This window comes from Ipomoea nil, unplaced genomic scaffold (genome assembly GCF_001879475.1).
Source record: "Ipomoea nil cultivar Tokyo-kokei standard unplaced genomic scaffold, Asagao_1.1 scaffold1074, whole genome shotgun sequence".
Lineage (NCBI taxonomy): Eukaryota > Viridiplantae > Streptophyta > Magnoliopsida > Solanales > Convolvulaceae > Ipomoea > Ipomoea nil.
In genome coordinates, this window is record NW_017617502.1 from 788168 (window position 1) to 802515 (window position 14348).

Consider the following 14348-nt stretch of genomic DNA (forward strand, 5'->3'; position numbering starts at 1 on the left):
AGTATGTTTGAACAGATACAACAATGTAGAGTCAGTAGCATTCAAAAAAAAAACATATGGAATGGACGTAAAACAAAAAGAAATGAATATTAATAATTGACTGGAAATTTAAAATAGAAAACGAAACAGAAATTAAAATTAAAAATAGAAAAGGAAACATAAATTAAGAAATGAATATTAATAATTGATTGAAAAAAAAAAGATCCATAATTGACTAAAATGGAAAAGGAAATGGTCAGATCATTGCATTTTGATATTATATAGTATAATACATCAAATCACAATTATGTCATAAATCTTTCACAATTTTAAACAATGGAATGAATATTAAAAATGGAACGGAAATATTTTAATAATAATATTCTACATCATCAAGTAAAGGTAAATTGAAAATGAAAAGGAAATAATTCAATAATAATATTCTACATCATCAATAGTAAATGCATATTTTAAGCAATAGTAAAGGTAAATTAAAAATACCAAGGACCTTGTGGTCCATTGGTATTAGGTTGCTCCTCTATCTGGGAGTTCTAGAGTTTGAGCCTTGGTGTAGGTGTAAATTGTATATGTGGGTATCCCCTTCAGAAATGAAGATGGGGTAAAAATATCACTGCGTCTAATATTCTAATGGACTAATTCACTGAAAATAAAAAAGAATAATTGATTGAAAAAGAATAGTTGAATGCAAATAAAAAAATGATTCATAATTGACTAATATGAAAAAATAAATGCTTAGATCATTGCATTTTAATTAAAAATGGAATGGAAACTAAAATTGTACAAAAATATTTCAATAATAATACTATACATCATAAATAGTAAATGTATATTTTAAACAATAGTAAAAGTAAATTAAAAATGGAACGGAAATCTATATTCTATATTCTATTCTATATATAATTAAAAGTAAAATCCTGCTAGCCAAATTACCCCCAAAATATAGGGGCATTTTTGTAATATCATCCATTATTTATATATAGATATTATATACAATTAATAATATTTAATATATATATGGGCAGAAAAATATTATTATACTAGAAAATTAAGAATTTATGCATAGTGCATATATAAATTACACAGAATTTATAAAACTAATCAAATGTTGATGTTAATAATAATAATAATAATAAGAATTTTAAAGTCAGAATTATAAATTTGGTATTAGGGTAATAATATATATATATATATATATATATATATATATATATATATATATATATATAAATAAATAAAATCATCCTATTTCATTTTTCCCGTCCAAACTTTTGTAGTAAAACTTATTTGGTATGTAAATGTCAAATGGAAATTAAATAAAATCTATTAATGGGTAATATTGCATAATTAGTACTATTATGTATGGTATTATATTCTATAATATAATTGATAATATTATTGTTGAAGTATAATAAAAACCCTATGTAATAATGTAATAATAATAAAATTAAATTACAATTAAAATTAAAATAATAACAATAACAATAATAACAACAACAACTAATCAATAATAATAATAATAACAATAATAATAATAATCCAAACAAAACGATATATAAAATAAAATTAAAATTAAAAAATAAGAAGAAGACAAAAGTGAGCCACTGGCTCCTTTGTAAATAATGTGGTATCATTTTGATCTCACATTAAAATTGTCTGGAAAGATGAGCTTTTGAGCTCCTCTATATAAATTGCTCCTCTTACAAACATAATTATTTGGCCATCAATGTGGGCAAGTATTGGTAAGTCCAAAGTCTTTTTTTTTTTTTTTTTTTTTTTTTTTTTTTAAGAAGTAAAGGAAAATTAAAAATGGAAAGAAAATATTTCAATTATAATATTTTACATCATCAAATAGTAAAGGCATATTTCCAAAAATAGTAAAGGTAAATTAAAAATGAAACGAAAATATTTCATTAATAATATTCTACATCATTAAATTAAAATGGAACGAAAATTAGGTAAAAATATAACTGCATCTATATTCTAATTAACTAATTTATTGAAAATTAAAAAGAATAATTGACTGAAAATGAATCTAATATTACTAATTGACTGAAAATATAAAAGAAAATGAATATTAATAATTGACTGCAAAAGGATCCATAATTGACTAAAAAAAAAAAAGAAATGGTCAGATCATTGCATGTTAATTAAAAATGGAATGGAAATTAGAAATTGGAGGAAAATATTTCAATACTAATATTCTACATTATCAATAGTAAATGCATATTTTAAATAATAGCAGTGGCGGAGCCAAGATTTTTTGTCAGTGGAGGCAGAACATTACAAAAAAAAAAAAATAGTTTTAAAAAAATGAAACACTTAAAGAAGTATAATTATAAATATTTTTGGATATATAAGTAAAAAATAAAACATATCAAAACTTTATAAAAATATTTATAATAAAATATGAAACATAATTAATTTGATGAATTAATTAGAATAGAAAATAAATTATAAAGTACACATCTCATTTTATATATATGAAATTGTGTTGAAGCAATAGCCTAACAATTAATAATAAATAGTCATAAAATTTACTAGCACCACAGGATTCGAACCCTCGACCTAACAAAAGGCTAAACGCCCGCCCAGCCAACTACACTAAACCAACACATGTTAACACTTCTGTGTTTCATTTACTAATACTTTAATTTGTTCTATATATACATATATACATACAAGGATAATATAGGGGTAGGGGTAGGGGTAGGGGTGGGGGTGGGGGGTGGGGGGGGCAGCTGCCCCCATGCTGGCTCCGCCCCTGAATAATAGTAAAGGTAAATTAAAAATGGAACGGAAATATTTTAATAATAATATCTACATCATCAATTAAAAATGGAATGAAAATTAGGTAAAAAATAACACTGCATTTGATATTCTAATTCACTAATTGACTGAAAATAAAAAAGAATAATTGGCTGAAAATGAATATGATATTACTAATTGATTGAAAATATACAAGTATAACTAATTGAGTAATATTCTACCATTATATATTTTCACCAAAGTAATCCGTCCTGATAGATTGAAGGTGTTAGTTCTAGGCGAAGATGAACAAGATTGTGTTGCCACTACCATTGTCGTCTACAAAGAGGTTTAAATATAATCAGTGATATTAAGTTTTTTTTTTTTTAAATGAAAAAATTGCTATATATCTAGACAAAAAACACATATCTTCCATACAAATGAATAAGGATAACAATTCATTTATATAACTGAGTTGTTAGAGAACGAGCACATTTGACTAATTTATGAAAATACTAAACAATGATAAATAAAATCTTCAAAGTTATAGCACCGCATGCTTACATCTAGACATTAGCTATTAATTTGATCAAATATTTGCACAAATTCAAGCAATGATAACATCAAAATTGCACTATATAATATTTGATGTTCTAATTTAAATAATTATATATTAATTTATATATTCTTAATATATTACAACAAATCTATTCCGTGCATCGCACGGGTGCAAATACTAGTTGATCAAAACACAAATACCTGGGATCTACATATTCTTTCTGATTTGTTCATTCCTGAGGATATTGCCCGGATTACCAGGATACCTGTAAGCCCAGATTATGAGGACTCATGGTATTAGGTGGGAGACCCAAAATGGATGTACACAGTGAAAAATGCCTACAGACATATTATGGGGGAATTTATTGATAACCCAGGTGCTTTTGATAGATGGGTTACATTATGGAAATTAAAGGTACCACCTAAATAGAAGACTTTTTTTTTGTGGAGAGCTAAATGTGACATACTTCCCACCACTAATAATCTGATTGTAAAGAGGGTGGAAGTGGATCCTACATGCCCAATGTGTGGGCAGGCACATGAGGATGTTATGCATGCTTTGACTCTATGTGATTATTCTAAGATGGTTTTGAATATTTCGGGATTACCTGTCACGAATATCCTAACTAATTTCTTCTCATCATGGCTCGTAGGCGTATTGAATATTTTGACGGAGGATCAGACAAGACTGGCAGTTGGCGTATTATATTACTTGTGGAAAGCCCGAAACTCAGCTGTATGGGAGAAGGCTCTTCCACGGCCTGGATGGACAGTCACGACGGCAGCAAGGGCCGAGAGAGCATACATTGAAGTAAATCGCAGTTTGCGACAGCCGACTTCCACGGTCACGTCGCTCGACGAGACACATCATCAGCCCAGGTGTTATTTCGATGTCGGCTACAAGCAACCCACGGGGGAAGCGACGTATGGAGTTGTGCTTCTGAGTCACGATGGGTCATTTATAGCGGCAGAATCTGGCAACCTCCCGGGTGCTTTCTCACATCTTATGACAGAGGCACTGGCTTGCAAGGAAGCCCTCTCGTGGCTTAAAGACTGGAATATATTGACAGTCGACCTTCTTACGGATTGCATGGAGCTACGAAACATGTTACACTCAAGCCGCATGGCTACTCTGTCCTACATTGGAGTAATTGTGGACTAGTGCAGGACATCTATGTCGTTATTTACATGATGTTCTTTAAATTATATTTCTAGAACTTTCAATTTACATGCTCATACCTTAGCTTCGTTAGCTTTCGATCAGGATCAACCTATGTATTGGGACTTTGTCCCTCCTGACTCTATTATTCCGTTCATTCATTAATATACCAGAGTTGTTAGGTTTTCAAAAAAAAAAAAAAATAGTGATTATCTCTGTAGGTAATTTTTATTATGCCTACTATTGAAGATAAGAATATGTCATATGCATTTGCATCTCGTTGATGCCTAGAATTTGAAAACTTAATTGAAATATATAATATTGCGATACACTTTCTTGTTGAGACCACCATATACATTGTGTGTGGGTGCTATGTAATGTTATACAAGAGCAATTTTTCAATTTGCTTTTGATGGTAACAATTATTTGCTATAGGTTATATATATTAAGATTTATCTCATATATGAATCTATAGCCTGAATTTTAAATATAACATTGCCCAAGACAGACAAGTCATATCACTAATTAGAATACAACATCATCCACCAATGTTAAGAAATTAGTAATTAGATATTATTAGCGACAAATTTAGAACACAACTACTAGTCGTTGTGATAGTCAAAACTGTCACTAAATTATTGTTGGACACATCAATTTTTATTTTGTGACACAAATTTTTAAAATTGCAATAAACTACTACAAAATAACTCGGGACACGCTACTCAATGAAAATTACATAACCATCCTGAAATACTATGGCATCAGTTCAAAACTAGCATGAAACAAAAGGAGTTAATACCTGATTTGGTTCATCGATTATTAGGATTTCGCCATTTTAGTCTTAGACTTTTAAATTTGTTCAATTTCATTTTCAAATATGTAATTTTTACCTAAAATAGTCTTTTGTCCAAACCAAAATAGTCCCGATTAGGACCATATTTTGATTAACAATTGTATAGTTGAAGATGAAATTGAACAAATTTAAAAATCGAAGATCAAAGTAATGAAATCTTAATAGTCGAGGACCAAATCGGGTATTAACCCAACAAAAAAGCAACTACCACTAGATAGCACGCACGTTCTTTTATTATATATAATAATGGTATTTCTTCCTAATAAAAATGTAATACATAATATTTTAAAAATTGATGTACAATAACCTTTGGCCCTTAGCCTAATAAGGATAAAAATAAGGGACATAACTTGCATTCATATATATAAATTTTTTAAAGATAAATTTCATATATATGATTGTAATGGACTAATAATAGTGGTAACGACAGGTGAACTATGTTTTTATTTTCATTTGGAGAATTTGGTAAGAGAGAAAAAATATATATTTCAAATTCTTTTGTTACTCCGGTAAACTAATTAAGGTAGCTTTCAAAAAAAAAAAAAATTAAGGTATGGTTTAAATTTTTTATTTCTATAACCAACTTGGTTGGCATGAGACATCGTGCACTCTAACCTCTTAATCGAAATCGAGATCTCAAAACCACCTCTTGTATGAAAAATCTAATATAGGCAACATTTTTTCCCATAATTGAACAGGTCTAGTGTGAACGCGGATTAGGTCTGAGGATAGTACATGCTTAAATGCAATCATTATTCTATGGACCACAAATAAAAAGTATATTATTTGTGTACATAAAGTACATTATTTTATTACTGAAAGTACATCATTTTGTATACTATCAAATAATGTACATTTAATACATAAATAATGTACTTTTACTATATTCAAATTTGTATCTTGTATTAATGGAAAGTATATTATTTGAGTACTGAAATTACATTATTTTGTATACACTGCAGTCAATACACAAATAATGTAAATTTATTATATTTAAAATATACTCTTCTTTTTATGGTCTACACAACGCTCTGTGGACCATGATCCACATAAAAATTTGTTTAATTAAAGGTGTCTTCTATCCATCATTATTGTGTGGATCATGCTTTTAAATATTGTACATTCAGTACACAAATAATGTACTTTTAATATATATTAAAAATGTACAACGTATTCAATGAAAGTACATTATTCGTGTATTAAAAGAATAATATACTTTTAATATATTAAAAATGTATTTTTTGTTATGGTCCACACAGAATTGTGTAGACCATGGATCACACAATAATTTGTCGTCTTCTATAGTTATGACCTACCCAGATACCTAATTGTTTAACAATATTTTTTTTTCTATTTTTAAATTTAAAAATTAAATAGTATACTTTTATTGATTTTTTTTAATTGTGTTTTTTTTTTTTGGTTTTTTGTAACATACGATATTTTAAAAAATAATGTACGACTCTCTTGAGAATAGAATGTCGATAGGAATAAGAGACATATACCCTACAATCTTACACGCACATGTGTGTGTATATATATATTAAATATTAAATCAGCCTTGGATTGCCCATTCCAATATTAAATCAACCTATTTTTAAGGATTCACATTAAAAGCTTACCATCAAATCACAACCATTCATTTGTTTTATCGTGTGGTCACGATTTTGTCCTATTTCTCATTTCGATGGACTGTCTCATATGAAGCGCGCCCATCCAGACGCGCACACATATGATTCAAATGAGAATATATTTTAACATGCGAACATATTTATCATTATGTACCGTTAATCTTGTTTGATTTTGTAGTTTATAATGACTTTGATCTGATAAATATAAATATACATCACTCCACTACTGCACCGGATGCATCACTCCTCAGATCTTGACCGTATATATATATATATATATATATATATATATATATATATATATATATATATATATATATATAGAATCGCACTCAAGTGCGTATGCATTGCCCAGGCGCGAAATAGGAATGAATTCTGTTCGTCCACGTGTCCAGATCAAATGAATGAGAAACACTGATTTAAAAAAAAACGCGGTGGTATTTTCGTAAATAATTGAATATCGAAGTGCAAGTAAAATGTATTACAAGTGCATGTAAAATGTATTATAGGTGCAAGTAAAAATTTACACTGAGCATCAATACTAAGTGCACATATAGTTATAAGTAGTTGCACCTATAGTTCTAAGTAGTTGCACATATAGTTATAAGTAGTTGCACCTAGGTGCATGAATGTTTGCGGGTGGTTTTCAAGGGTATTACTACCCACTGAACTCATATCAATGAATGTTAACAATGCAAAATTACATGCACTTATAGGTGAAAGTAGGTGCACCTATAATTATAAGTAGGTGCACCTATAATTATAAGTAGTTGCACCTATAGTTATAAGCACACCCAGGTGCATGAATGTTTGCGGGAAGTGAATGCTAACAAGGCAAAATTACATGCACTTCTAGGTGAAAGTAGGTGCACTTGTAAGTGATTTTACTTGCACTTCGATGTTTAATTATTTACGAAAATGCCACCGCGTTTTTTTTAAGTTATTAGATCTGGACACGTGTCGCGCGCTGATTCGTTCGCATTTTCTTCCTGGGAACTTATTCGCACCTGAGTGCATCCCTATATATATATATATATATATATATATATATATATATATATATATATATATATATATATATATATATATATATATATATATATATATATGGAAGGGTTTTGGTGCGAGTATAGCTTCCTGTGCTGTTGTGCGGTTAACCAAAAAAGACGCACCTTAAGAACACAAACCACGCACATAAAGTTTTAAAATGGCGCACCTTAAGTTTCAACAACTTACGCGCCTTAAGCATAAGAATCACGCACCTTAAGAAAGAAAATAACGTACCTTAAGAAGGAAAACTACGCACCTAAAGTTTTAGGATGACGCACCTTAAGTTTCAAAACTGACGCACCTTAAGCACACAAACCACACACCTTAAGAAAGAAAACCACGCACCTAAAGCAACTGCACAATCGCACCTGAGAAAGCCCATCGCACGTGAACACAATTATATATATATATATATATATATATATATATATATATATATATATATATATATATATATATATATATATATATATTGTTAATTCCAGTAATGTTCCTTTGACTATATTGATTTTCCACAATTAGTCCCCGACTCTTAATTTAGACAATTTAGGTCATTTGACTTTCGAATTCTTTCCAATGATTAACTTCGTATATATCGTGTATACAAAGGAGAAATACGAGTAATTATACACTAAGTAGCTAGGTGAATGGACTACTTTACCCCTTCATTTGACGTCCACTTAACTTTCATATGACGGAAGGACCAATATTGGAAAGAATTCAAAAGTCAAGGGATCTAAATTGTCCAAATTAAAAATCGAGGAGTAATTTTGAAAAATCAATATAGTCGGAGAACCATTGCTGAAATTCTCTCTCTCTCTCTCTATATATATATATATATATATATATATATATATATATATATATATATATATATATATATATATATATAATGATAATGGTAATCATAAATGAGTTATGTATTTTTTTTTTTTTAAGAATATGCAAAAGGTAAATAATATTTTTAGAATTCGTGTGTTACTTTGAGTGAAAAACTATTATTTTTCTAATTTGTGTTATTTATTTAGTTTTAAAAAATTAGAAATTGTTTGTAGTTAAAATGGTGAATAGATTTTGACAAGTGGTATGGATATACGTTCTTCAGATCGATCTAGCGGGACCATTGTACATTTGTACTATATAATAACCCTTACATTGGATCTCGCTTAACTATTCTCTTCTCACATCCAAAATAAACCCACAGAAAATGTCAGCCAAAGAAGAAGCGGCGGTGATCATTGTCGGCGCCGGTCCGGCGGGCCTCGCCACCTCTGCATGTCTAAACCGCCTCTCCATCCCGAACATTCTCCTCGAGAAAGATGACTGCTACGCTTCGATGTGGAAGAAATACGCATACGACCGCCTCCATCTTCACCTCGCTAAGCACTTCTGTGAGCTTCCCAACTTCCATTTTCCGGCGACTGCTCCGACCTATGTTCCCAGAAAACAGTTTATAAACTACTTGGACCAGTACGTCTCCCGGTTCAACATCGCCCCTCGCTGCAAAAGGGCGGTGGAATCGGCAAAATATGATAAGGGTACCGGAAAATGGAACGTGACGGCGAGAATGGCGGATTCCGGCGTTGTGGAGGAATATTCCGGTAAGTTCCTGGTGGTGGCCACCGGCGAAGCAAGTATCCCTTTTATCCCTGAGGTAATGGGTCTTGAGAGATTCGCGGGAGAGATCATTCACTCTACGCAGTATAAGAACGGCGAGAAGTATAGAAACAAAAGAGTGTTGGTGGTGGGTTGTGGGAATTCCGGCATGGAAATTGCTCTTGATCTAAGCAATTACGGTGCTAAAACCTCCATCGTCGTCCGTAGCCCGGTAACTATATATACAATATTTATTTAATTTTTAATTTCTTGATCTGACATTGAGTACCCCATAAGGAAACAAGTTCACATAATGCCATTCCTTGATCTGAATTTTACTAAGTGCTTTGTCACCTTTTAAGTCTTACTGACACGAACAGAGTTAATCTGGGTATGTGTAATAGGGCTCTAGTGTAACCTAGCTAGGGGGTGTGATTGAGTGGAACTGATTGACTCATTCATCCTTAACCAAACCTCAAAAGATCGATTCTGGGCTTTGGGTATAAAACACTCTTAAATTTTCAGGCTCATTGTCTTATCCTTATAGATGCATACAATTTAACAAGAACATTAGTCACTATGTCCGACTGTGGAAACTGGCGTCACACAGATTGAGAAAACTAAAAATAAAAAATAAAAAATGTTTTTAACCTTAACATCCACGGTTCCCCTCCCCAACTGTCCCCGTCCTCTAGGTAACCGCTTGAAAAGTTGCATTAATATAATGCATACATATATGTATGTATGTATGTTGATTAATTATAATTATATATATACAGTTTCACATAATAACAAGAGAAATGGGATACTTGGGGCTAACAATGCTGAAGTATCACATGCCGTATTGGATAGTTGATTCGGTCCTATTGATGCTTAGCAAGCTTGTATATGGAGACACAACCAAATATTATGGGGTAAAAAGGCCAAAAGAGGGTCCCTTTACAGCGAAAGTCAAGGACGGAAGATACCCCATCTTCGACGTCGGAACCCATGCTAAGGTCAAGTCCGGTCAGATTCAGGTATATATATTTCTCCTCATTAATTCATTTATTAACATCAATGAAAGGAAATAATATATGATATTAAAATTTAAAAATGACAGTTAATTTGCTATTATTTGTTCTCAATATATTGTGTTTGTGTTTGATACCAAGCACTTTGCTTGCGTTCAATTGGCACATCTGGGACTCTTTTTGAGGGAATGTCATAGCATCGAATTCTGGTAGTGGCGTGTAACTCTTTGGGCTATAATTGAGCTACAACTGATAGAGAAAGTATACTGAACAGATACTACACTTGAATAGAGTAAATAATACTCAAAAAAAATATATGTGTGTTTGATTAGAAGCCACAAAAAAAAAAAAAAAAAAAAGTGAAAGACAGGCAGGATCTTTTGTAGTGTAATGGAAATGATAATTAAAGCATAGGGGAAGGCGACATGCAATATTAATGCATGCAGAAATAAATTGTAACAGTATATACTCCATACAGTACAGAAATAAGTAGGCAGATAGGAAGTAACTATTAATAATTATTGTAACGCACACGCAAATGTGTGGAACTAGTTGACAAAATAACTTCAATTAAATATGATAAAAAGATACAAAACACTTGTGCTCAGGTGACATTTCAGTAACTTTTCTTGAAAGAAGGTGGATCGAACTCTCGGTGGTGATTTATTGACTCTTTAGATTACAATAGTTAGGGAAAGTATATATATTGAACAGATACTACCTGCTAATAGAATTGATACTCCATAGTACTAAGAAAAATATGATAACAGATGAACCGTGTATGATGACAGGTGTTGCCTGCGATGGAATCCATCAACGGTTACGATGTTACATTTCTGAATGGCATCTCACATCCATTTGATGCTATTGTTTTTGCTACTGGCTTCAAAAGATCCACCAACAAATGGCTTCAGGTTTTTTTTTTTGTTTGTTTGTTTTTTTTTAATTTTTTTTATCACTATTGAATTTTTTTTTTTAAATATCCAACATTATTATTATTATTATTATTTTTATTATTTGATGTAATTTTTTTTAATATTTATACTTTAATTTATTTCAGTAGCATAACTAAAAAAAATTAATTTAGTAGAATTAATAACGTATTAGAAACTTATAATTTAAGTGAAATATAATAATTCGTTTTTACCCATTTCTAGTCAGATTCACAATCAGCTCTTAATTAAGCTTTCCAGCTTAGACAAATAAATACACTTTCATTATTTTCATACAAATTAATTCCCTTGTTTCTCATCACTCTCTATTTGAACATTATTGTGGCACTGAGTTGCTAATTTCAAGTGTTGAACAACTGGCAAATTTTATTGTGGACCATGGTCCATATAGTAGTGTGGTCCATGAAGTAAGTATCATTCTAATTACACTTTAGTTTCATTTAATAATATTACTCTGTTTTTTTAGTATCATTTTCCACCTACACTAGTTTCATTATAGCAATGCCAAAATATCATTTTAATTATACTACAGTTTCATTTGACAATATACGTTATGTTGTTGAATGAGTTCTCTTTTTTAGTTTCATTTTTCACATATATAATATAATGTCCAACACATATATATATCTATTCTGCTAACTAATTTGAATTGTATTGATTTTGTGGGGTGGAGGGCGATGAGTATCTGTTAAATGAGGATGGGCTTCCAAATCCAGAATTCCCTATGCACTGGAAGGGCAAGAATGGGTTGTATTGTGCGGGACTGGCTAGGAGAGGACTGTATGGGATTTCTTTCGATTCCCAAAGCATAGCCAATGACATCAAAACCCTGTTATAATAATAATAATGATAATGATAATATTCTCTTAGCTTTTTCCTTCGTTTTTGTGATCAAAATTATTATTATATGATATGTAATAAAACCTAATGTATGTTATGTTGATGGTAAGCCAACCAGCTCGCTTGCAGCGCATGCTCTTGTTTGGCTTGCTAAATATGCATGCACCTTTAGTTTGTATAATTTTATTTTGAATAAAAGAAATGGTTTACTTATGTTATGATATGATATGAAAGAAAACATACATACATGCAGTGGCGGACCCAGGAATTTTTTGCAGCAGGGGCAAAATATTAGCAAAATTGATAATTAGAAAAAAGAAATGAAACACTTAAAAAGTATATCCATAAATAATGACACATCAAAACATTATAAAAATATTCATAACAAAATATGAATATAATCAATTTGATAAAATAATTTGAATAAAAGATCCATTATAACTTAGACATCTCATTTTTTTTTTTGGGTAAACATCTCATCTCATTATTAATATATAAATGAAGATTATATTATTGTGTTGAAACAATATGTACTATTAATAATAGTGAAAATGTGAAAAGGTAGTGTTAATAGTGGAATAATAAGAAAAGAAAAATATTCATAACAAAATATGAACAGAATCAATTTGATAAAATAATTTGAATAAAAGATTCATTATAAATTACACATCTCATCATTAATATATAAATGAAGATTATATTATTGTGTTGAAGCAATATGTACTATTAATAATAGTGAAAATGTGAAAAGGTAGTGTTAATAGTGGAATAATAAGAAAAAGAAATGCTGACAACAGATAGAGGAGAATCGAACCCAGGCCTGCATTTTGTCCACCCACGCGCTCATCCAACTAGGCCAGGCTACACTTTGTTAAAATTTCTCTATTTTATAATACTAATACTAAAACTTGTACTATATATACACATATACATACAAAGGTTATATAAGGGGTGGGGGTGGGGTGAGTGGGGGCAGCTGACCCCACTGCCCCCACTGTAGGTCCGCCTCTGCATACATGTGTACGCGCGCGTGCGCGGAAGCATTGACTCTTTGTTTTTTAATATGTTGATAAAGTATGTATAGATAGATACTACATTATATTATAATAGAGTCAGTAGTACTCAATATATATATATATATATATATATATATATATATATATATATATATATATATATATATATATATGGTAGGGTAGGGTTCCAGTGAGAACATGTGTTTAGGTAAGAACGTGAGAACACATCATGTGCATCCATATAATATTTTTTAATGGTCTAGATTAGATTAAGTATGTGCGAACGCGCATTAAATGTGTGCAAACACATTAAATCGCGTTTGCACACATTTAATGCGCGTTCGCACACACTTAATCTAATCTAGACCATTAAAAATATTATATGAATGCACATGAAGTGTTCTCATGTTCTCACCTAAACACATGTATGTTCTCATATGATCCTAACTCTCTCTCTCTCTCTCTCTCTCTCTCTCTATATATATATATATATATATATATATATATATATATATATATATATATATATATTTTTTTTTTTTTTTGTGTGTGTGCGCGCGCGTGCTCATAAGAATATCCTCCCAGGTGAGAACGTGTGGTAATCTAGATCGTTAAAAATAAAGGATGCACAACCAACAAATCTACTTAGATTAAGAAAATTAAGAGGATAAAATAGTAAGAATATTTGCGCAAATGCATATTAGTCTTTCAAGCAACGGCCATATTAGTCTTCCAAACATGTTTCTTTTATAACAATATTGATTGAAACAAACAACTATTTTTAATTACTAATATTAACACCACGTCTAGAAGTCAAAAAATAAAACTTCACGACAAAAACATTGTAACAACAATATAATACACAACTAGCACTAGAATGCGCCACAACTACAATAGTGATGGACTAATACCTAACCAATGCAAAACTCACAGTCCT

At 30.5% G+C, this 14348-nt stretch overlaps 1 protein-coding gene across 1 annotated transcript; it reads left to right on the forward strand.

The window, feature by feature from the left end:
• The first annotated feature begins 9179 nt into the window (after positions 1–9179).
• LOC109182563 (probable indole-3-pyruvate monooxygenase YUCCA10) lies at positions 9180–12621 on the forward strand. The gene is made up of 4 exons (XM_019332716.1): positions 9180–9821; positions 10369–10608; positions 11394–11516; positions 12229–12621. The coding sequence occupies exons 1-4, from the start codon at positions 9201–9203 to the stop codon at positions 12391–12393; spliced, it is 1149 nt and encodes a 382-aa protein (XP_019188261.1). The 5' UTR covers positions 9180–9200; the 3' UTR covers positions 12394–12621.
• The last annotated feature ends 1727 nt before the right edge of the window (positions 12622–14348 follow it).